The following is a 22,188-nucleotide window of genomic DNA, read 5'->3' on the forward strand; positions in this document are numbered from 1 at the left end:
TCATTAGAGGGACTCAAGTGACTGCTACGCCATCTGCTATCAGAATCCTGCGCTAAGTGTAGTGCAGGGGACGATCCCGTGCATAGTAGACCCACACCCTCTGCAAGCCTGATTTCCTCCTGGAAAGACCGCCCTAGCCCAGCCAGGTCCTGATCCTCTCCGTCCTTCCTCTGCAGGTTCTATGATGAGATTCGGACCCCGCTCCTCTCTGACATCCGCGTCGATTATCCCCCTGACGTAGTGGAGCACGCCACCAGAACCCTGTTTCCCAACTACTTTAATGGCTCCGAGATCATCATTGCTGGGAAGATGGTAGACAGGAAGTTTGATCAGTTCCACGTGGAGGTCACTGCAAGCAACAGTAAGAAATTTGTCATCCTGAAAAAAGACATCCCCGTGGAGTCCCAAAAGCTGGGGAATGACGTCACAGTGACCCCTGGGCCTCCCAGCGACGGTGGGAAGGACCCCAACCACGTCGAGCGTCTTTGGAGCTACCTCACTGTGAAGGAACTGCTGAGCTCCTGGGTGCAGAGCAGCAGCGAGCAAGAGAAAGAGCAGCTGAGGCAGAAGGCCCAGGCTTTAGCCTTGAATTACCACTTCCTGACCCCCTTCACCTCCATGAAGCTGAAGAAGCCGGGCCTCCACACAGGCGGGCTGGAGGAGAGCCGCGGCATGTCTGCAGCCACAGGCCCTGAGACGGTGGTGCAGAGCCTGCGAGGAGCCGACGTGCAGCCAGGTAGCAAGGCCTCAGGGGTGGCCGGTGTGTGAGTGCGAATTCCTTGTAAGGCCAAGGAAACCTCAGCAGAAGTCTGTTTTCTGTTCTCATCTTGAAGTTTTTATAAACGATGACCATATAGGAAGTGCACACTCACCAGATGCCCTCTCAAATAGCTAGACTCGTCATAAAGCGTAGCTCAGAAGAGCCTTGAAAAGAATGGCAGGAAGCTGAGAAATGTTGCACACTGATGTCAGCGCATCAGGCTCAGAGAGAAGGGCAGTGAGTTCGAGCTCAGCCTGGGCTGTGTAGTCAGATTCTGTCTCAACAAAATAGAAACAAATACTGCGTACACATTAAAAAGAAAAAAAAAACACGTGGACACTTGCCATTTAATGCCAGCTGACAGAGTCCTTAGTGACAGGAGAGAGTTTGAACCGAAGCCCAGGGTTGCATCGTTACTACCGCCAGCATGTGGAAAGCGTTCTGGCTTTTCATGTATAACGCTTTTTATTGTTCCTGTCAAATGTTCATCTCTTAGAGAGGAGGCAGAAGTTAACCAGGCCCTCCCAGAATCCCACAAGTGCTGGCTAATTTATTTCTCACGTTAAGCTCTGAGAAACATTCAATGGCAGAGAGAACATGAAGTTAGGATCCCTGGACCCTCCTGCGCAGCTGTGAAATCCGGAACACTTGTGGACCTCCCCGCGAGTACAGTTGCTGGCCTAGAAGTGGGGATAATAAGTTCCATAAAGGTCCATTGCCAGGACTGACTATTCAGCCAGAGTCCTTTGGCGAAGAAGGAGTGTTCTAGTACTTTTAGCAGTCTCTCTCTCTCTCCTCTGGGGTGTGTAGTTCTCGATATGAATTGAGGATCTCATGTCCACATGTGCAAGCTTCTTCCTGTGTCAGATGCAGCTTCTGCTGGCAAAGTTAGTGGTTCTTCATTCGGATTTACTTAGTCAAAATGTTACTTTGTTTATTTATTTTATTGCATTCATTTATTGCGTGTGTGTGCTCCTGTGGGATGGTGGTTCACGGAACACAAGGAGAGGTCGGAGGAAAGCATGAGGGAGTTGGGTTTTCCCCTCTATCCTGTGGGTCTCAGGAATTGAAATTAGGTTGTCAGGCTCGGTGATAACGTGAGTGCCTTTACCTGTCGAGTCATCTCGCTGGCTCCAGATTATGTGCAGAGCTTACTTTCATTTTTGTCTCATTGTTTGATATAGGGTTTAGCTATGGAGCCCAGGCTAGCCTGGAGTTTGTGATCTTTGCCTTTTTTTGATTCTTACAGTTATTACAAACATATCTGAAATCTGTTACGGGCTTCTCACCTCCAGCTGCTGTTCTCTGTGCCTCTCCACACATCTCTACCACACAACAACTCTTCTTTTCTGTGTCTTTTTCAGGACCTGCTCTCAAGAAATCATACAGCCCGAGAATTAAAATCACTAAAACATCAGGTAAGATGAGTAAGGAATTTTGGGGATTCTCTGAAGCCAGCACAAACAGGAGCTCACAGAATGTATCCCCACAACCTGTTCATTCAGCAGCATGAGGCACATGAAGGAGAACCAACACAAGTCATTCTGTGAACACCACAGAGATGACCCAAGAGAGGAGATAGAGAGCGGAGGCTTCTTTTGCTCATTGTCAGGTTTAAAGGACCCTGGGTTTAGAGAGCTGAAGTATGTGTCCAGCCTCTGCTGTCCCAAAGATAAAAATGGTGTTCCAAAAATAAAGATATCTGGCTGTATAGGCAGAGTTTTTTTTTTTAATTTTTTTTTTTTTGCTGTTTTTGAATCCTTGCCTTTGAAGGGAAGCACAGACTGAAGACATAGTAAAATTTCTTTTTTGGCAGCATCTTCCGAGAATATAATATAGTAAGAATCTGGATGGGAGAATGTCTGGGCTTTATTCTCCCAATGGCCAGACGTGCATGTTCACACAGCCAGGGACACCACAGTGATTAGCCGTGGGCCTAGAAGCACGAAGTGTCCCACGGAGAGAATGCACTTTCTAAGGCGCAGATGTGCTGTGGAATGCAAGTCATCCTTTCTCTGGGACACTGCCTGCTGTGATGATTGCTGGACTCCTCCACGCACTGCTGGAACAAGCAACAGCTTCCCTTGTACAGGATCTGGGTGGAAATGATGTTTTCAGTGTGGTAGACACTGCCAGACAAAGGGCAGGCAAGCTATGTCCATACAACCTGTGCCAAAGGCAGCAAGAAAGGCCTCTCCTTTAGATATTTTGTTTCCACCATCAAGGCAGAGACCTTGTGTTCTCCAACACCACCCCTATATGTTTGGGGGGGGGCTGCACATGTGTGTGGCTGTCAGAGGAAAGCCTCCAGACTCATTTCTCAGGTACCTTCCCCCTTTCATATGAGACAGGATCTCCCCTGATTCAGGACTTCAGGTAGGGAGAGTAGTTGATGTCTAACTTACAGGGATCCACCTCTCTCACCGTCATCCAGATTAAAAAGAACAGGCTACCACACCTGGCTTTTTACAGGTTTTCTAGGGATTGAACTCAGGCCCCTAGACTTGGGAGGCAACAGCCTGTACTAACTGAGCTCCAGCCTCACCTTGTATTTCTTTATGTTCCATTCACGTGAGGCTTGAGGCTTGTCACATTGAGAGATATGGGATTCTCTGTCTTTCCTAAGAGACAGTCCTGGAGGAAAGGGGGATCAGCAGTCACAGGGAAGATGTGAATTTCCTTGCAGCTTGAAAATAGTGAACTCCTCCAGACACACAGTTCCAACCCACACCCTCCCCCTCCAGCATGCCCACATATTCACACCGAGCAGAGAGGTGTTCCCAATCACATGGTCTTATGTATAAGTCAGAGAGAAACTGAATTTTCTATGAAATAAGAGAAGACGAAGGGTGTTAACTCTCAGGAGGGTCTGCTGAGGAAGAGGTAACACTGTGTATTTCTAGCAGAGATAGAAACCGGAAGAGACAAAGAATAAGGCTGAGACTTATACCATCAGTGTGACCCAAAAGAGAGACTTCTGCCATCATCACTGATGGTACCGTATGGCCTTCTAGTGATTTTCACACTCTTCCTGGCACTGCCTTGGGTTCCACTGTGAGTGCCAAGTGTTACCAGCAGCCCACACTATGTGGTTAATGAGACTGTGTAGCGGGAGTGTCCAACCTGTTGACATTGTGACATGATGTGCGGTCTACAGAATTTACAACTTCACAGTCTAGCACTAACAGGTGGGTTACTAAAAGGGAAAAAAACGTCCACAATGAGGTTGGGGAGCTGGCTTAGTGGGGAAGAGCACTTATTGTGCAAGTCTAAGGAGCCGAGTTTGAATCCCAGCAGCTGTGTCAAAATCCAGATGTGGCCACACTATACCTGTGATGTCTAGTGCCATGGGCACAGAAACAGGGAAATTTGGGTATACACACTCAAAAACTCCATAATAATTTAAGTAAGTTTAAATTTTGTGTTGGGCTGACTCATACCTATCCTCAGGGTGAGGATTTGATGTCCAGACTTCCTCAGTAAAAGATTATTTCCCCTGGCACTCTTGGCATAGATGAGACAGGATCTCCACTTGTTCAGTCTTTTAAGATGTATTTATTCTTATTTTGTGAGTTTGAGCATTCTGCCTGTATGTCTGTGTACTGCACGCAGGCTGTGCCCACAGAGACCAGGGCAGGATGTCTGGTTCCCTGGAACAGGAGTTGTAGATGGTGGTGAACCTCCATGTGGGTGCTGGGAACTGGCCTGAATCAATCCTCTGCAAGCCTGCCACTGCTCTGAGCCACCGAGCCGTCTCTTCAGCTCTGGTGCGTCATTCCTCACTGAGGCAGTTAAGGCACAAGGGAAACGATATGCATATACCCGTGGGAAATCAGACTCAGCAGCACTTGAAAATGTGTAAATCATCTCCCTTCTCGTTTCTCATCGTCTTACCTCTCAAGGCTTAGCTGTCTTAGATATGATGGAAACACTATTTCATCCGAATTCAGGAGACTAGGAGTCAGTCTGCCCTCACCATGTACAAGCTGCATAACTTTGCGGGCATTATTACACTTCTGTGTATTTTCTTTATTTAGAACTGAGAATACTATTCTTTCAGCGTTCTGGTTATGATTAAAGAAATGATCCATCTGATAACATAAAGTAGTATTTATTCAAAACATGTTTTTTTCTTTTCTTTTTCTCTTGCTCCCGGTAGTGGATGGTGATCCCCATTTTGTTGTGGATTTTCCCTTAAGCAAACTCACTGTCTGCTTTAACATTGACGGAGAGCCTGGGGACATCCTACGGTTGGTCTCTGATCACCTGGACTCTGGTAAGTACTCCTTTCCCTTGTGGTACCTAGGCAAAGTCTGGGGATGGGGCATTTCATTCTCTGTGCTGAAGGTGAATGGCCAATTATAGAAGAAAGATATCCTGGATGCTCAGCATATACCGATTGATAAGGGAACTGTACAAAGTTTCTGGGCACATAAGCAAACCCTTACTTTATACCCCCAGTGTGGTCTTGGGCCTGCACCTTTGCAGCTGTAGTGGCCATTATGTGAAATGGAGGTTGTAATGTTCTGGCTCATGGCTATTACATAGTAGATTTTTTTTGAATCATGGGTAGGAACACTCAAGTGCTACAGTAATTTATCACACCTTACTGTCATTATGTCTGTCCACTCAGAAGCTGTGGTGGTAGGGAAGTCGTAGTCCCTGGAGACTTCTGTTGAAAGCCCAAAGAGTAAATACACAGCTCATGAATATATGTGAACAGAGATTTGGCTACCTTAAGTCTCTTGAGAGACGAAGCATATGAAATGAGCATAGGAAGTGCTTTCTGAGCACACTGCGGGTGACATGGCTTGGGGAGAGCAATACAGCACAGGTGTCATTGCTTGGGGACAGCCATGTGGACAATACAGCACAGCACAGTGAGGACTAACTTGGGCACACGCCTTCCAGTATTGCTAGGTACTCAGTCAGTATAACCCACAGGTGGCATTTGCGATGGAATTACGTGAAGGTTGCTCCCCCGATCTCCTTTATCAGATGGTTTTCTTGCAGGCTGTCCTCACTTCACTTCAGTTTCTGGGCTAAAACACCCTGAACAAAGTGACCTGGGGAGCAAGGGCTGATTTTATCTCGTAATCCCAGGTTATACGTCATTACTGTGAGGAATGAAAAGAGGCAGGAACTAAAAGAAGCGAGTCATGGCACAGCCACAGTCAAGAACAGAAAATTATCCCGCTTTTATACAGTTCGGGACCCTCTGCCTAGGGGATGGTGCTGCTCACAGTAGACTGGGCCTTCCTTTGTCAATCAACTGAAGACAGCATTCTGCAGACATGCCCCAATGTAGACAATCTGTCCTGGAGAGTCTCTTCCCAGGGTTCCAGGTTGTGTCCGCTTGACAAGGTTCTCTATCACATATCTCCTTCTAGCCTCAAAGTTAAATCTCTAATACTTTTCTAGAAAGGCAGCTGGCATTGAGTCAGTGATCTAACCATATCCCTCCCTGGAGACACTCCTTCTAAAGAGCTTAATAAGATTTGACTGTGTAACATCCTTTGTGTTTTGAATGCTTTGTCTTCAAATGACAGCACTGTTTGGGGGAAACTATCGAACTCAGGAGACAGGGCTTATTTGGAGGAAGTAAGTCACTGTTACTATTGTGTCCCTGGGAAGGGACACGTATGTTTTACGTGGCTCCTTGCTATTATGCTATCTGCTTCCTGGTCCCAACCCCCATTTAGATTCTCTGCCACACAGTCCCACTACCATGGAGAGCACTGCCTCACATGCCTTTTGTACCATAGAGAACTGAAATCCCTCTGAAGCCGTGAACCAAAATAAACCACTCTTATTCCTTAGAAACCATTCTGATTTCACTCAGATGTTTGCCACAGCAGCAAAAGAAGCTCTTTTCTGGTTTTTGTATTCACAATGGTGTCTAAGACATGAAGTCAGTTTTCAGGTATTAGACCTTGAGGCCCAAGATCAGGGTTCCTACTCAGGCTGGGATTTCTCACAACTTTGCTGCATCAAAGAGACTTTTGTCATTGGATAGCTAAGGAGTTTCTGAGATTTATTGAAGACTGTCTAAAAGCAAAAAAAAAAAAAATAGAATTAATTATGTACCAGCCTTTTATTAGTGGAAGTTACTTTTCCTGAAATCAAAACATACGACATGCATCAAACTCATTTCTAAACACCCCATGTGCAACGGCATCTGTTCACTGTGCAGTGGCACCGCACTGAATGCTGGGATCCAGCTCCCAGGTCTCATGGAGGCTGGAAAGGCGCAGTTGTGCTTGTGATGTAGTAAACAGAGAGGAAGTTGCACTCAGGGGCAGTTAATGGCTTTCACACAAGCCTCTTTCTGTGATACTGCCTCCCAATTCTCCTAGGTTTTATACTCCTCCCACATTTTATAAGACAAAAACCTTCAGATTCACATTTTAGCTGACTTTTCCAAGGGTAAATTCATATTAGGTAGAAGAAAGTGGCCTTCTGAATTAAAAAAAAGGCATCTGCACTTTGAATCCTTCTCAGGGACATCAAAGGATGTAAATTATGATTATTGACAGCTTGTAGACACAGTGTCCTTCAGAATGACACCAGCAGACACTGGAATGTCACAAGAATGAAAGTGCATGAAGATATTCATCACTTTCTATGACAGTTTGACCCAAACCTACATCTCCCTTCCTATTTCCTATATTTAAGCATGGAAGGAAACACATTCATGGCTTTTCTCATTCACTCACTCACTCAGCAACCACTAAGCGGCCCATAGGTATAGTCCAGACAATAGTCTTGGTGATAAATAGGAAGATAAGAAAGGTAGAAAGACATTCATTAGATACTGCCAATGGCTTTCTGTATCAATAACAAAATATGTGACATCAAAAACTTAAGGGAGAAGGATTTATTTTGGGTCCTGGCTTCAGAGTTCATAACTTGGTTCCATCAATTCTGGGCCCACAGTGAGGCAAAGAATGATGTTAGTAGAAGAATGAGACAGAGGGGGCTCACATCATGGCTGACAGTAAGTAGAGAGTCAGAGAAACAATAGGGTGACACAAGATACTCCCAAGGATTCATCTCCCAAGTACCCTCTTCCCTCCAAGTGACCCCTACCTCCTAATTTCCATGACCTCCTAAAATAGAACCATGACTTGAGAGATTAGTCCATGGCACGTGCCTCTGGAGAGGCAGTTCAAACACAAACCATAACAGATGCCTTTAGCCAGGAAATGGGCATGGCTTTTCTAACCACTGTGCTCTTCTTGGCCTTTGAGGTGTGACTGTGAATGGAGAGCTTATTGGGGCCCCAGCGCCTCCAAATGGTCACAAGAAACAGCGCACATACTTCCGGACCATCACCATCCTCATCAACCGGCCAGAGAGATCTTACCTTGAGATCACACCGAACAGGGTCATCCTGGATGGTGGAGACAGGCTGGTCCTCCCCTGCAACCAGAGTGTGGTGGTAGGGAGCCGGGGCCTGGAGGTGTCGGTGTCTGCCAACGCCAATGTCACTGTCACCATCCAGGGTACCATTGCCTTCGTCATCCTCATTCACCTCTACAAAAAGCCAGCGCCCTTCCAGCGAAACCACCTGGGCTTCTATATTGCCAATAGCAAAGGACTTTCCAACAATTGCCATGGCCTATTAGGTAGGTGACTGCACATCTCAGTCTGTAATCGGAGGATAGAACTGGGTTCCTGGAAGGGCATTCATGTGACCAATATAATGAACTTGACAGAAAATTACAGCAGGAGTGTGGTCCTTCTGTGTTAAGTTACCCTTCAGCATCTTCTGGTACTGTAGTTCCAGGATCTCTCAAGAGACTAAACTCTAAGGATGCTTGATAGTCCCTTGTATAAAACATGCAGCATTTGTGTTAAACCTACTAACATTTCTCTCTCCGTTTTAAATAACTTCCGGATTACTTACCATGCCCAAAGCACTATTAGTCCTATGCAAGCAGTTGCTGGACTGCACTGTTTATGGGATAATGACAGGAAGGAAGTCCATACGTTCAGTACCAGTGTATGTTCTCCATATACAGTAAATCTGCCTTGGCAAAGATGCCAGAACTTCACATGCAAAAAGCCCGACTTCATATATCATGGGAAAATTAGGTTACTTTTTGTATGTATGTGTTCATGTATGTGTTGGCTACGTGTACATATGGGGGTCAGAGGACAAATCTGGGTATCGTTCCTCAGATGTCTTCCACTTTTTATCTGAGGCAGGGCCTCTCACCAGCCTACAACTTCTGTGTAGCTATAGACTAGTTGGCTCATGCTATTCCAGAGATTCTCTTGTCTCCGCCCCACACCCAGCCATCTCTGGAATTTACAACCATATGCCACCATGCTCACCTTTATGATGTTCTCCAGAGACCAAACTAAGATCCTAAAGCTTGTGAAGCCAGAACGTTGCTGACTGAGCCATCTCCCCAGCCCTGAGAAGTGTATTTCTTGTTTCATGGGTCTTATAAACCAGTTCTCACTGGACTTCCGAGAACTCGAAGAGATGGGAGCAGTCCTCCAAAGAGCTGGTTTCTTGCCATTCTGCAAGAAGACGCAGATCCAGGGCAGTCCAGCCCTAAGCACGAGAGGCAGATGCCTTTCCCAGGAGTCATCTGTGTTGTTGTGAGCAGCGGGCAGGCCATGCTGGCCGGCCTTCCTCAACGTGCAATCTCACGTGGCCCTCTGCCCAAAACTAAAGACTGAGTCATTTTCAGAGCTCGGTTTAGAAGGCAGGATTTCCTGGCACTTGAGTTGGTGTGTTTCATTGTGTTTGGCTGCCAAGCATAAGCACTGTCTCACAGATGCAGATCCACGTTCCCTTGGCCGGAGCAATGCCCTCGCTTGACCTGGAAAATTCTGAGGCTGAGTGTCAGGGCCGATCTGAGCTGACTGCTTCCACTACTCTACCCCAGTACATGGCAGCGAGGGGATGGTGTGAGGGGGATCTGATACCAAGGAAAGGAGAGGAAAGACATGGCCCTGTGCCCTACTTACCAGCTATGGTTCTGGTATATGGTAATTGGTTCCCAATTTAGCCGAGATTGCTCTAACTCCATTTGTTGGCTCAGCCTTAGCAACTGGGCAGTTTCCAGACGGGGCAGACCGTGATGAGGAGAACCTCACTCTCTCCTCCCTACATAGTCTGGTACACAGGCTTTGTTACAGCCTGGGTAATAAATGAGTGCGGGGAGGGTGTGGGGTAAGCCTAGGACAGTGGTCCATGAAAAATCCTCCTGCCCCTGATACCAACGCTAGGTAGCAGCTGCTGTCTGTATTCAGCTTATGTCCGTTTTTTTCTCTCGCTCAGGTCAGTTCCTGAACCAGGATGCCAAACTTATAGAAGCTCCTGCAGTGTCTGGCAAGAATCTCAGTAATCAGCCATTTCCACCAGCAGAAGGGGTGCCTGAGGCTATCCTAAACGTGAAGGGGCGCCGAGTGCCAGTGGTTTGGAAACAAAGGAAGATTTATAATGGGCAAGAGCAGGTAGACTGCTGGTTTGACAGAAACAACGCCGCCAAGCTGATTGACGGGGTGTATAAGGACTACTTGGCCTCTCACCCATTTGACACGGAGAATACACTGGGCCTGAGAAAGTCCCTGAGAGCTGAGACTGGCAGTCTTCTTGAGGAGAGAGTCTAACAGGGAAGTGACTTTGGGTCTACTCTGGATGCAGCTTGCCTAGTTACCTGCACCTGCCTTAGCTCTTGCTATGAGCCGCACTCTGTAGCCTGCCCCCTGGTGGAGTGGAGGTCCAATGTCTGCTAGAGCAATGAGTCGGGACAGGAAGCTGGAGTGAAAATGCTACATTCTACTCCCCCTTCCTACCTTCCTCACCCCACCTCTAACCGACAACAATGATGGCACCAAGAGGAGAGAAGGTCTAATTAAGTAACATTGTGTGACACCTGAATTGACCGCATTTTAGTCTACCGTAAAGTAACCCTTTGTGAGGGTTGCTGTGGAAATTTTCTTTCTCTGAACCAGTGTCCGAGTTTGGGCACTCTGCTTTTTGCCCTGTATTCGTGCTTAGGAATCCCTTCAGTTCCCTTTTCAGATGGTGCTCTCAACTTCTTCTCTCAAGGTCATTTACACAGAGGCCAGGCCACCAGTCTTGCAAACAAGTAATCCACATATTGGATCGCTCTGAACGACTAAGTCTTTTCTTGGCAGAAGATTGTTTTTCTTTTCTGTTGTGAAATCTTATCATTAAAAGCTAGTTTCTATTGTAAAACCTTTGGTTAAAAATAGGAAACTCAATATCCCAGATCCCAATCTCTTCCTGAATGGCTTTCCAGGTCTCTTGACCTTGCTGGTGGGTGCTTTCCAATTTATTCTAATAAGCTAAATGCTTTTAATAAATAGGAAAGCTCCCTGTGGGTGATTTTTACTGACCTGTCTTGGTTCTGGGAAGCCAGCTAGTTAAAAGATAAATCTTTTTCTCAGAGCCCTTCAGCTTTTTCTGTAAGTCCAACACCTTGTGGTTTTGCCTTTGGATATGTAGGAATTAGTAAATGTTGTGAGAACAATGCCGGCAGCAGAGAGAGCCCTAGTCGAGTAGTTCAGCCCACCTGTGGGAAGAATTAGCTTTACATTCTCAAAAGAAAATGGATCCATGGCGACAAGCATGGCTGTCGCTCCATGAACTAGCAACAGCGCTGGATACCTGCACAAGACAGGTCCCCTCAGTATTCCATACATGATGGGAGGGAGTCATGAGGCCCCACTCCTGCCCAAAGAGCTATGGGCAATTAGTCATTGCCTGAGAAAGGGGTGTCGTGTTTCTCAGTTGTAATATCTGCCAGTAAGGTGCCCTTGCTCAAGAAAATAGCCACCAGTTTACAACAAGCAACAACCCTAATTGAATACAGTGAATCGCATCCGCGTAAGAGACAGGAAAATAGGAGGGGACTCATGGGGACGAAGGAAGCCATTAGAGAAGATCACTAGAGGGGACAGAGTGGGATCAGAGTACATTCGGGATATGGCTGAAATTGTGAATGAATACACTAAATAAAAGAAAATCTAAGAACAATTCCCAGTCTCAGATGGGCACAAGCTAGGAGGTTAGTGTGAGCTTTAGTTGTCAGACTTAGATGGCTCTAAGCCCCCTAAGGAAAAGGTTACAGTCAGGAGGCTTCAAAAGATGAGCAAGTGTAGCTTTATCATGACTCTCCTTCAACAAGCCTGCCCATGGCATCCAAGAGTAAGGAAGATGCGGGAGCCCCTGGAGCTGCAATCCTTCCACGCCGTGCCGTTCTTTGCTGTGCTTGGGCTTCGCAGGGCTCATGTGTGAGGGGCCGGCATGGAAACGGGTGAGCAGGCAGTGATGGAAACGAACAATGGAGGAAGGCGAAGAACGTGCCTGGGGGAAACAGAGTTTTGATGTGGACCCGAATGAAAGGCTCTGTGCTGTACCCACAGAAGGTTTCTCCCATCAGGTACCGCGCCAAGACGACCTCTGCAGCGAAACAGGAAGGCTGCTTGGCGCTCGTAGAGAAATTCGCATCAAGAAGATTGTTCTCCTTCCTGTGGGAAGCATTTGGGCAGCACAATGGCATCCACATGTTTCTGTCTGACCCCACAGCAGCCGCAAAGCCGGCTAAGGCTGCGTGAGTCTCTTTCTGGTCCATGAACCCACCAGGCCACAGCTGGTCAGCTGAGCTATTTATCTAACTCCCTGCGTTCCCAGGCTCATCTGTTCGTTTTCAAGCCAGGAGTGCAAAGATGAGCAACCCGTGTGGCTGCCAGATGTTTCCATCTTTTCAGGCTTAGAGAAAGAGAGGATCTCAGGGACCAATGCTGGTCCCATTGCATGTTCCAGGGACTTTTTTATTACATAAATCCCAGCTGGAGAGACAACTCTGGAGCCAGGGGTAGGCCGTCTGGGTAGGGGTGGGAGGGGCAGGGTGGGAGGGGCAGGGTGGGAGGGGCAGCCCAGGGGTGGGTGGGAGGGGCAGCCCAGGGGTGGGTGGGAGGGGCAGCCCACCAGCCCACTGGGTTGCATTCAGAGCGATGATAAGGGTGTGTTGTTCTGGATGTTGGCTTCATCACTGACAGAAGGATATCATTAAGCAAAAGCAGTTTCTAAGCCTTTTGTCTAAGAGTAGAAGCCTATGGGAGATGCCAGGGAGATGCCCATCACTCACTGCCCATCGCTCCATCTCCTTTCTAGCAAAGAAATAAAATTAAAAGTTGGTAGATTTCACTTAGAAGTTACTTTAAAAAAAAAAACAAAAACAAAAAACTTTAGATAGATATTTCACAACAGTTATCTCTCTCTCTCTTCTCTCTCTCTTCTCTCTCTCTTCAAAAAGCATTTACTACTCAATGATCTAAATTATCTGATAAAGCTAGGAAGTCCTATCTGGGCACCCCAAACCGCACAACAGGAGAGTTTTCATTTGACTGGGCTCACGTGCTATGGATAGAAAACCCAGCTGACAGCAAATGAGAGGACGGTGATTCCAAAGGGGAACCCGAGGCAGCTGAGCCACTTTCTTCAAGCTATACAAGACATAAAACAGGGGTGGAGCTGAACTGCGGAATTCATATGCTAGATTTGATGTTTTTTTGTTTGATCAACCATTTTTTTTTCCTTGAGTGTTTTGTAAAAGCTAGAGTAGGGGGTTGCTAAATAAGCAATTGACTGGCCTGGAGGAAAATCTTGAAGGTAAATGAGACAAATCAAGCGGTTACTGCGGTGGCTAGAGCTAATGAACTGAATTGTTGGGTAAAGTCAGGCTCTGGCTTCCAGCCACCACCCCCCTTTTTTTCAATGAAGAAAGGCATAGAAATGGGTCATGTTGAAGAGTCGACTCATTAAAATTTCATATGAAATGATCTGAATACCCCTATTCACCCATCCCATGGAAGCTGAGGATGTTTGGCAGGGTGAAGCATCGTGACATCCCTTGTGAGAACCCAGAAGTGCCCTGATGATGCAGGAAGCTCGGAATGGGGACAACAGCTCATGGTTCTTATCAGGAGTCATAGTCAATATTTACCTAGCTCTCAAGAGGCAGAGGCAGGTAGAACTATGAGTCTGAGGCCAGCCAGGTCTACATAGTGAGTTATAGGACAGCCACAGAAAGGACTATGTTGAGAACCTATCTCAAAAAAAATATCAATGCATACGTGAGCATGTGTGTATGCACATGTGCACGTGTGTGTTATAAGCTGAACTGTGTGTCCTCACAGATAGATCAGAGCAGGGTTCTTTGGATAAATGAATGTTGTGGATTGAAAACATCTTTCCAAACTCCACATGCTTAAGTGTACATCCCCACTGTGATGGTCCCTGCAAGAGGAATATTTCAGCAGGAATCACATCCCGGGAATAAAAGCCTTGTGAAATGGCTTAGAGTGTTCATGAGCAGAGACATACCACAGGAGGGTGTGGTGGGAGAGAGAGATGGGAATGATATAAATACAGTGCTCACATATGAAATTTGCACTGTTAAAAATAAGCAAGAGACTCAGCTGGTAAAGTGTTCACCTTGCAAGCAGAAGAAACCGAGTTCAGTCACCAGAACTCAAAAGACGTCAGGCATTGAGGTGCACACCCTTGCTCTCATACTGGGGAGGCTGAGGTGCGTGGATCCCTCAGGCTTGCTGGTCAGTCAATCTAGTGAACTTGGTGAATTCCACGCCAGTGAGAGATCTGTTCTAAAAGAGAAAGAAAATGGCATCTGCAGAATGGAAACCAAGGTTATCTTCTGTCCTCCACCTGTGCATGCACGCTACGACACATATGTGCACCTACACATATGAACACACACACAAAAGATATGAAAGGCATGAAGCTGCTTCTCTTTGTTATGTAAAAATATGACACAAAAGTGTCTGTGGGGAAGCCAGGAACCACAGCAGACACCAGATCAGTGCCTTGATTCGTATCTTCTCAGTCTCCAGACCTGTAAGCAACAAATGCTTTTGCTTAAACCACCCAACTTATAGTATTCTTCATATAGCAACCCAGGCTTGCTGGAAACAATAAAGCATCAAAAGTACAAGTTTTCACCTCTATTTGGGCTACCCAGAATGTAAAAGCAATGCTGCTGTTAAGATCAGAAAGACTCCTGGAAGCATAAGGACACAATCCAGCTAAAATAAACAGCAATTACAATAACACAGCTAACCAAATACTTAGAGATGCAATGTTAAATATTTATTTTAGCCTGTTTTAAATAAGTAGGGTACAGATTGTCCACATCTCAAGGGGTTTTGTTTCTTAAGAGCTTGTAAGAAAATGAAGTCTAAAAACAAGCAGTGTAGTATGTTTGTTTTTTAAAGGAAAACGCAACCAGGGCTACTGAGAATAAAACTTGATAATTCTAACCGCACTGTTTGTCTGTGGAAAGTTCTGAACTACAGTCCTGAACATAAGTATTCTCGTGTCAGTGATGGACCATATACGTGACAGTGGTCCTGTAAGATCATAAGAGAGTTGAAAATTCTATTGCCCAGTATTGCTACTGTATTTTTAATGTCTAGATGTATTCATATGCACAGATATTTACCATCGCGTTTTAGTTCTTTAAAGGATTTATATTCATAGTCGCAGCTATACATGTTTGTATTCCGGAAGCAATAAGATATGCCATGTAGCATTGGTGAATAATAAACAAGGCCATCTAGGTGTGGATGTGTACATTATGTGATGTTAACACAAGAGGGGTCACCTTCCAACGCATTTTTCAGAAGGCATCTCATCACTAAGTGGCATGCAATTATATATACAATGCGTCAGTAGAGACATTGGAAGAGTAATGTAGAGATCAGAAATTTTCCAGAAGCTATCCCTGTGATCTTTTATTTTTATTCATGTACATGTGTATCCCTGTGTGTATGCACAAGTGTATGTTTGCCGAGGCCAGCAGAGGCCAGAAGAGAGTATTGGATCCTGTGGAGCTGGGGTCCAGAAAGTTGTGAGCAGATCAGTGTGGGTGTTGGGGGATTGATCCTGGGTCTTCTGGAAGAGCAGCAAACTCCCTTAACTGCTGACTCTCTTCTCTAATCCTTCCTGTGTTCATGTAAATCTGCCAAATACACAAGAGGGACTAGCTCCTCAGGCATGCTGGACTTTCATCCCCTTCTTATTGGGCTACTCAATCACATGCACTTTGCCCATCATCTTGCTTGGTGCTTCTTCCAAGCAAGTAATTTCTCTCCGTGGACACTGTGGTACCACCCACACTGGACTGGGCCCTCCTACAGCATTATCGGTCAAGAAAATCCCCCCATCCCAGAATTGCTTACAGGCCAATCTAATGGAGGCAATCTTTAAATTGGAGTGTCTCTCTTCCCAGGTTCCTTTCCTTTGTGTCAAGCCACCAATGAACAAATGAACAACAAACAAACAATGAACAAAAACCTAACCCAAACCACAGTGTGCACAGAATATGAAAGTCCCTGTCATGCACTAGCTCATGTATTTGAACACTTGGTCTCCAGATGATGTTGCTGTTTGGGATGGTTCTAGAATCTTTAGGAGCTGGAGGTTGCTGGCGTAAGTACATCCCTGGAGGCAGGCTTTGAGGTTTCAGAGCTCAGCCCCTCTTGCTGTTTCTCTGCTTTTTAGGTTTGACTGGGTGTGATCACCCAACCTCTGTTCTTGCTGCCATGTTTTGCTTGCCTGCTGTCCTTGTCATGTCTTCCCCACCAGCATGGATTCAATCCCTCAGGAACTGCAAACCAAAATAAACGGTTCTCCTCCCAACTTACTCCATTCAGGGTACTTCCAGCTTGTGGTTCTGACACTGTTGCCTCCAGGTCCGAGTAGTCCAGCCCAATTTGGTTTAGAATTCATCGAAGTATATTAAGTTGTTAATTAAGCAACACTGGGTTAGGATGAAAATCAACACCGAACGCAAGAGTGACATCACCCATCGGCTCTGCCAAAGAGAAAACCACTGACTGATTTCAAGTTGACTTCTCTGGACTTAGGCTGTAAAATGAAGGACCTGAGTTAGATAAGCTCTGAGATCTTCTGATCCTTATCTTAAAAAGAGACATTATTGGTGTGCACGCATGCATGTGTGTGTGTGTGTGTACATGCACAGTGTGTGTGTGTACGTGTGTACCATGATGTCCTCATTTGTTTTTTTCTGTACTACTTGTGATAAACAGCACGACCTAAGACAAGTTGAGGAAGGAAGGCTTTATCTCATCTTGCAGCTGACACTAAATATCGCAAGGAAGACAGGGCAGAAACTCAAGCAGGAACCAGGCGACAGGAACTGAAGTTGAGGCCACAGACAAATATTCCGTACTGGTTTGCTTGATGTAGCTTGCTCACCTTGATTTTTAATACAGTCGAGGACCACCTGCCTAGTGGGTACCACCCACCTTGGACTGGGCCCTCCTACAGCATTATCGGTCAAGTAAATCCCCCCTCCCACTCCAGAATTGCTTACAGGCCAATCTAATGGAGGCAATCTTTAAATTGGAGTTTCCTCTTTCCAGGTTACTTTTCTTTGTGTCAAGCTACCAAACAAATGAATAACAAACAAACAATGAACAGAAACCTAACCCAAACTCACAGTGCTCAGGGAGATCAGAGGAACGCCTCCTCGAGTTAATTCTCTCCTCCACTTTTTTTCTGAGCAAGATCTCTCTTTGTTTCCAAGGCAGGATCTCTCTTTGTTTCCGAGGTGACAGGATCTCTGTTTCTGGCTGCGTTCTCCAGGCTAGTGGACTGTAGAACTGGAGGCAGATTCTCCTGTTTCACTTGCTAACTCACAGTAGGAGTGCTGGGATCACAGATGTGGGACACTGCATTTGGCTTTCGTACATGTGTTCTGGGGATCAAACACATCCTAGTCATCTCCCTGGCCCTGCTCGCTGTCTTTTTCCTCAGGTTTCCTTCCCCTGACTCTTTCCCCTTTCTGTACTGAGGGTTTAACTCGGGGTGCTGCATGTGCTAGGCAAGTCCTTTATGGCTGACGCCATCATCCGCCTTCAACTGAAGCAAGCAGCTTCCTGAGCCGCCCCGTGGTAAGTAGTACAGTCTCGTTCAGTGACCCCGATACGTTCGAGGTTCATTACGCCAGGCTCAAGGAAACACTAGAGAACCACGGTTCCTCCTGAGCAGAATTTTCAGCTCAGAGAACAGGACGTACACAGAGAGCAAAAGCAGAAGGACGACGTGAGCAATAACAGATGGCTGTTGTTGGAGCACAGAGAAGGGACGGCTAGGAGAACAGGACCAGAGACCTGTCAGGAAACTGGCCCACAGAATGGAGAATTAAGTCGCAAGGAAGAGTGGCATATACTGACACACTAGATTAAGATAGGCGCTCCAGGATGCTAGACAATTAAGGGCATTGCCTACACAAACCAATCTCCTTACTCCATTCAGTTTGAAATGTAGCTCTTTGGCGGTTTCCGTGAAGCCACCATAGCGGGCATGGAATGGAATCCGACCCTGTGCCTGATGAATCCATGTCCACATCATACCGTCTCCTGCTCCTGGGACTGGGAGAACACACAACTCCACAGAAGGTTGGCTCTTTCAACAGGGCTCCTGCTAACGCACGCAAAAAAAAAAACGGCAACTACCCAAAATCCTTTAGGGCATCGGTCTTAAGGGCTCCATTTTCTCACTAGCTGTCCACAGGAACCCTGCCTTGGCTTTGCTGAGGAAACTGAGGAAGGAGTTCCCTTGTTTGCACCATCCTATCTTTCCTTGGCCCCAACCCTCCTCCTTCCCAGCGTGGTTGTCCACCTTCCTTCAGTCCCCTCCTTATGAGGTGTTATCTTTGTTACTTTAAAGGGTTTTCTCAGTTTCTCCCTCAGACTCTTGCTCCCTACTAGGCACGGGGCCCCTGACGTCAAACACAGATGGATCATCTCTCATTCGCCTGGAAGACTCAGACTTCAGATGGATCTCATATTAGGGCTCGGATTTTCCAGCCAAGGATTCGTGCACCTACCATGACAGTTTTGTTCTGGAGGCTGCATTTGAACCCTCCTCTTTTCCCACCTCCTAACCCATCGTTTGCAGCTCAGATTCAAGCTTCTGTCCTCTGTTCATGGAACCAAATCCCTGATATCATGTCCCATTCCAGCTGTGCGTGTAAATAGCCCCATTAGCAGGATTTGGGATCTCCTCTTTCCTGTGGTTCTGGGTCTCTTATTTATTTATTTATTTATTTATTTATATTTTTACCAGTGTCTCTTACACCTTTCCTAGTCTCCTTTGATGAATTTCTTTCCCCATCCTGACTGCACTTGCCCCGGGGCTCCTCCAGGGCCTCTTACCCACACCCCTCAGTGATCTGATCCACTGTCTCTTCACAGTTGGCTCCTGAATTTACTCTGCAGTGTGAACTTCAAATCTCACTTCCCAGTAGTTGCTGTCTTTTTCTCAAACTCAGGAACTGAAGCGAACTTTCCTTCTTCAAAGTGTCCGTAATGTAGTGAGACTTTGGATCTGGGAATCTGGGTCGAAAGGAAGGAAAAATCCCAGCATTATCCTTTGCTATTTTTGATATTACAATAAAGGGAACTATGCATATTTATGATCAGGTGCATTTCATAGGGAGCTGAATTCTCAGCTAATTGTATTATCTTATTTTTTAATTTTTAGCATTTTTATCTTTTAATTAGTTTTCAGGTATCAGATTTCCTTAAGGCTTCTTCATACAGCGTTAGTTTTGGCTGACTCTCTCTCCTCCTGTTCCTCTCCCTAATCATTTTATTTTCTCCAGACAGCAGCTGTGTTTGTCTGAGAGAAGACCCAGTATTCCGACAGCATACTGGGAATTTCTGGTTATATAAGGTGAAAATCTCACTTAAAGTTTATTGACATGGCTATAAAATAACTTCATTGAACCATGAGTGTACACTTCATTTTGAAAACATTTTAATATGATTTTTAAAATTTTTTTCAAACTTACAAAAGCAGTGCAGAAAATACAGTATTCAAAATAGCTTACTGTAAATCAATGGTTCTCAACCTTCCCAGTGCTGTGACCCTTTAATGCAGTTCCTCAAGTTGTAGAGACTCCTGACCATAAAATTATGTCATTGCTACTTAATAACTGCAATTTTACTACTGCTATAAATTGTAATTTAAATATATATTATACGGGATATCTGATATATGAACCCCCAAAAGGGGTTCTTGGCCCACAGGTTGAGAACCACTGGTGGAATTGAAGGCCCGAATGATAGACATGTACTTGTTCATCCTATTAAGTTTCTGTTCCTGTCTGCCGTCGTTCCTGTGATCTTTCAGGCATGAAGCTAAGATGAGCTCAGAAAATGTTAGAAATAAATAAATAAATAAATGCTTGAACAATGAAGTCCAGCTTCTATGCTTTAGGTTCATACGGAAAGCCGCAAGAGAAGCAAACCTCTCCACAGAAAGGCAAAAACAGTTCAAGACTCAATTCAAAAGTGAAATGTCAAGCTAAGGAGGTGGCTTAGTTGGTAAGTTTTCGGCAAGGATGTGTGAGGACCTGGATTTGCTGCCCAGAATAGACTTCCGGGTGAGCAAGCGCAGAGTGAAGGTGAGAGACTTTGTCTCCAAAACCAAGGTGGAAAGTGATGAAAAAGACACCCTGGGTTGACTTCTGACCTCTCTACATGTGTGCGCATAGAAATAACATATGCACACACTTATGAAGTGAAATGTGTTTATTTTTATTTAAAAAAAAAAACCTTGAAGCTCAGGCATATTCTAGAAGCTGAATGTTCTAGAATTTGTAAGCAATTACTCTTCTTTTGAATTCTTCATCTGCCTGATTGGAACACTGTAGTTTTCCTCCCTGTGAGCCTGTGGTGCTGAAGGAAACACAGAAGAAAATCCTGTACACCGTTCTGTGACACTAGCATTCTGTTCTGTTGAGCAATTTTCTGCCACAGAAAGCCCCTCGGAACAGTCCTTCCTCATCATCCATTCAGGGGAATGTTTGGAGCACTCAGTGAGTGGAGGGTGTAAGCTGATCTTCCTGTGCGGCCCGGAGAAGAACTTAATTAGTTAGGGTAACAGGCAGCAGTCCGATTTACAGAATATCAAAGAAATAGGTGGCTAAATAAGAATTTAAAGTGGAGCGATTATTTATACCCTTAGATAAAGAAGAACTGCCAATTCATCCATCACAGTGTTTCTCATCCTTCCTAATGCTGCAGCCTTTTAATACAGTCCCTCATGGTGCGGTGACCCAAAACCATAAAGTTATTTAGTTGCTACTTTGCAACTGTAATTTTGCTACTGTTACGAATTGCAATGTAAATATTTTTGAAGATGGAAGTTTGTCAAAGAGGTTGAGATCCACAGATTGAGAACCTCTAATCTAGATCTTCCTGAACTGGTTTGGAAGGGACAATGCCCAGGGATGTTAAAGATTCTTCATGAAATGCCAAGAAAAAGGGAAATAAATTTCTTAAAAGAGGCAAAACTGCAGAGAATGCGAAGAACCGCCCTCACCTCAGACCCAGATCCCTGGCTGGGGCCAGCCTGGCTGCAGTGAATGTCCTCTTTTCGGAGGGGGGGGCAATCATGACACACCAAAGAGCTTCTCTGTGGCTCCCCTGGGTCCTGGAGCCTGAGAGCAAGCTGTCCCCAGTGCTTTTCACACCCATCACAGGGCTAGGAGAGTGAGGGAGGTGTGGTAGGTGTGCATGAGTTCTGATAGCCATTAGGAAGGATGGCCACTGTTTTCCAAGTGTTTGCTATTGAATGAAGGAAGAAGTGACTGGGAAAAGGGGGAACAATGTGGCACCTGGGGAGAGAAGCCTCAGCAAGGCAGCAAGCCCTTTCTGCCGTCCCATGGTTAAGTGGCACTCTCTCAACTTAATTCCTCAGGTCCCAGGAGACCTGGGTACTGCAGACCTGCTGGAAGCTCCTCGCTCTCAGTTTCTCACAGACACACCATCCGAGACATGTCTTTCACTCTGAGGATTTGGGAAGTAAAGCATTGCAAGAGGGAAGGACATGGAAACACAAGGAGGTGCTGGGAAGGAGGCCACAGAGAGCACGCCAAGTGCTAGCTATGCAGAACCAGGCAGACAAGCTCATATGCATATTGAGAGGCCTTTGAAATGTCACTCGTCATCCTGAGAGAAGCTTAAACAATGCCGCTATTGACATGATTAATGAGAGCACTGGGAGGCACCTGGCAGAGAGGGCAGCAGGCTGAGAGGTAGAAGCAGGAGGAACTACCTTTCTTGTCAGCCATCCGCAGCTATGCTGTGGGACATGCTGTGCCCTAGTTTTTATGGAAGAGATAAGCAAGTCCCCGGTAGTCTTGCAGTAAGAGACGCAGGCGGTGCACATGTACTTGAGATGGGGTCGGATGCTCGTGAGTTACGTTCCCAGTGTCTGGAAAGGCAGGAATGAGGAAGAGCAAGGCATGGCATGGCCTAAGAGTGTCATAGGCCAGGCATGGTGGCTCACACCTTTAACCCCAGAACTTGGGAGGCGGAGATGG

General features: G+C 45.9%; 1 protein-coding gene across 1 annotated transcript in view; it reads left to right on the plus strand.

The window, feature by feature from the left end:
- Itih5 (inter-alpha-trypsin inhibitor heavy chain 5) overlaps positions 1 to 11,783 on the plus strand; it is a 97,459-nt gene extending 85,676 nt beyond the window's left edge. Inside the window, exons 10-14 of the mRNA XM_048461072.3 lie at positions 177 to 736; positions 2,125 to 2,178; positions 4,920 to 5,036; positions 8,011 to 8,388; positions 10,059 to 11,783. Of these exons, the coding sequence (XP_048317029.3) occupies positions 177 to 736; positions 2,125 to 2,178; positions 4,920 to 5,036; positions 8,011 to 8,388; positions 10,059 to 10,390 (1,441 nt within the window). The 3' untranslated portion in view covers positions 10,391 to 11,783. The remainder of the gene's footprint in view (positions 1 to 176; positions 737 to 2,124; positions 2,179 to 4,919; positions 5,037 to 8,010; positions 8,389 to 10,058) is intronic.
- Positions 11,784 to 22,188: the final 10,405 nt, after the last annotated feature.

The sequence above is a fragment of the Myodes glareolus genome, chromosome 14, assembly GCF_982192425.1.
Source record: "Myodes glareolus chromosome 14, mMyoGla1.1, whole genome shotgun sequence".
NCBI classification, from domain to species: Eukaryota; Metazoa; Chordata; class Mammalia; order Rodentia; family Cricetidae; genus Myodes; species Myodes glareolus.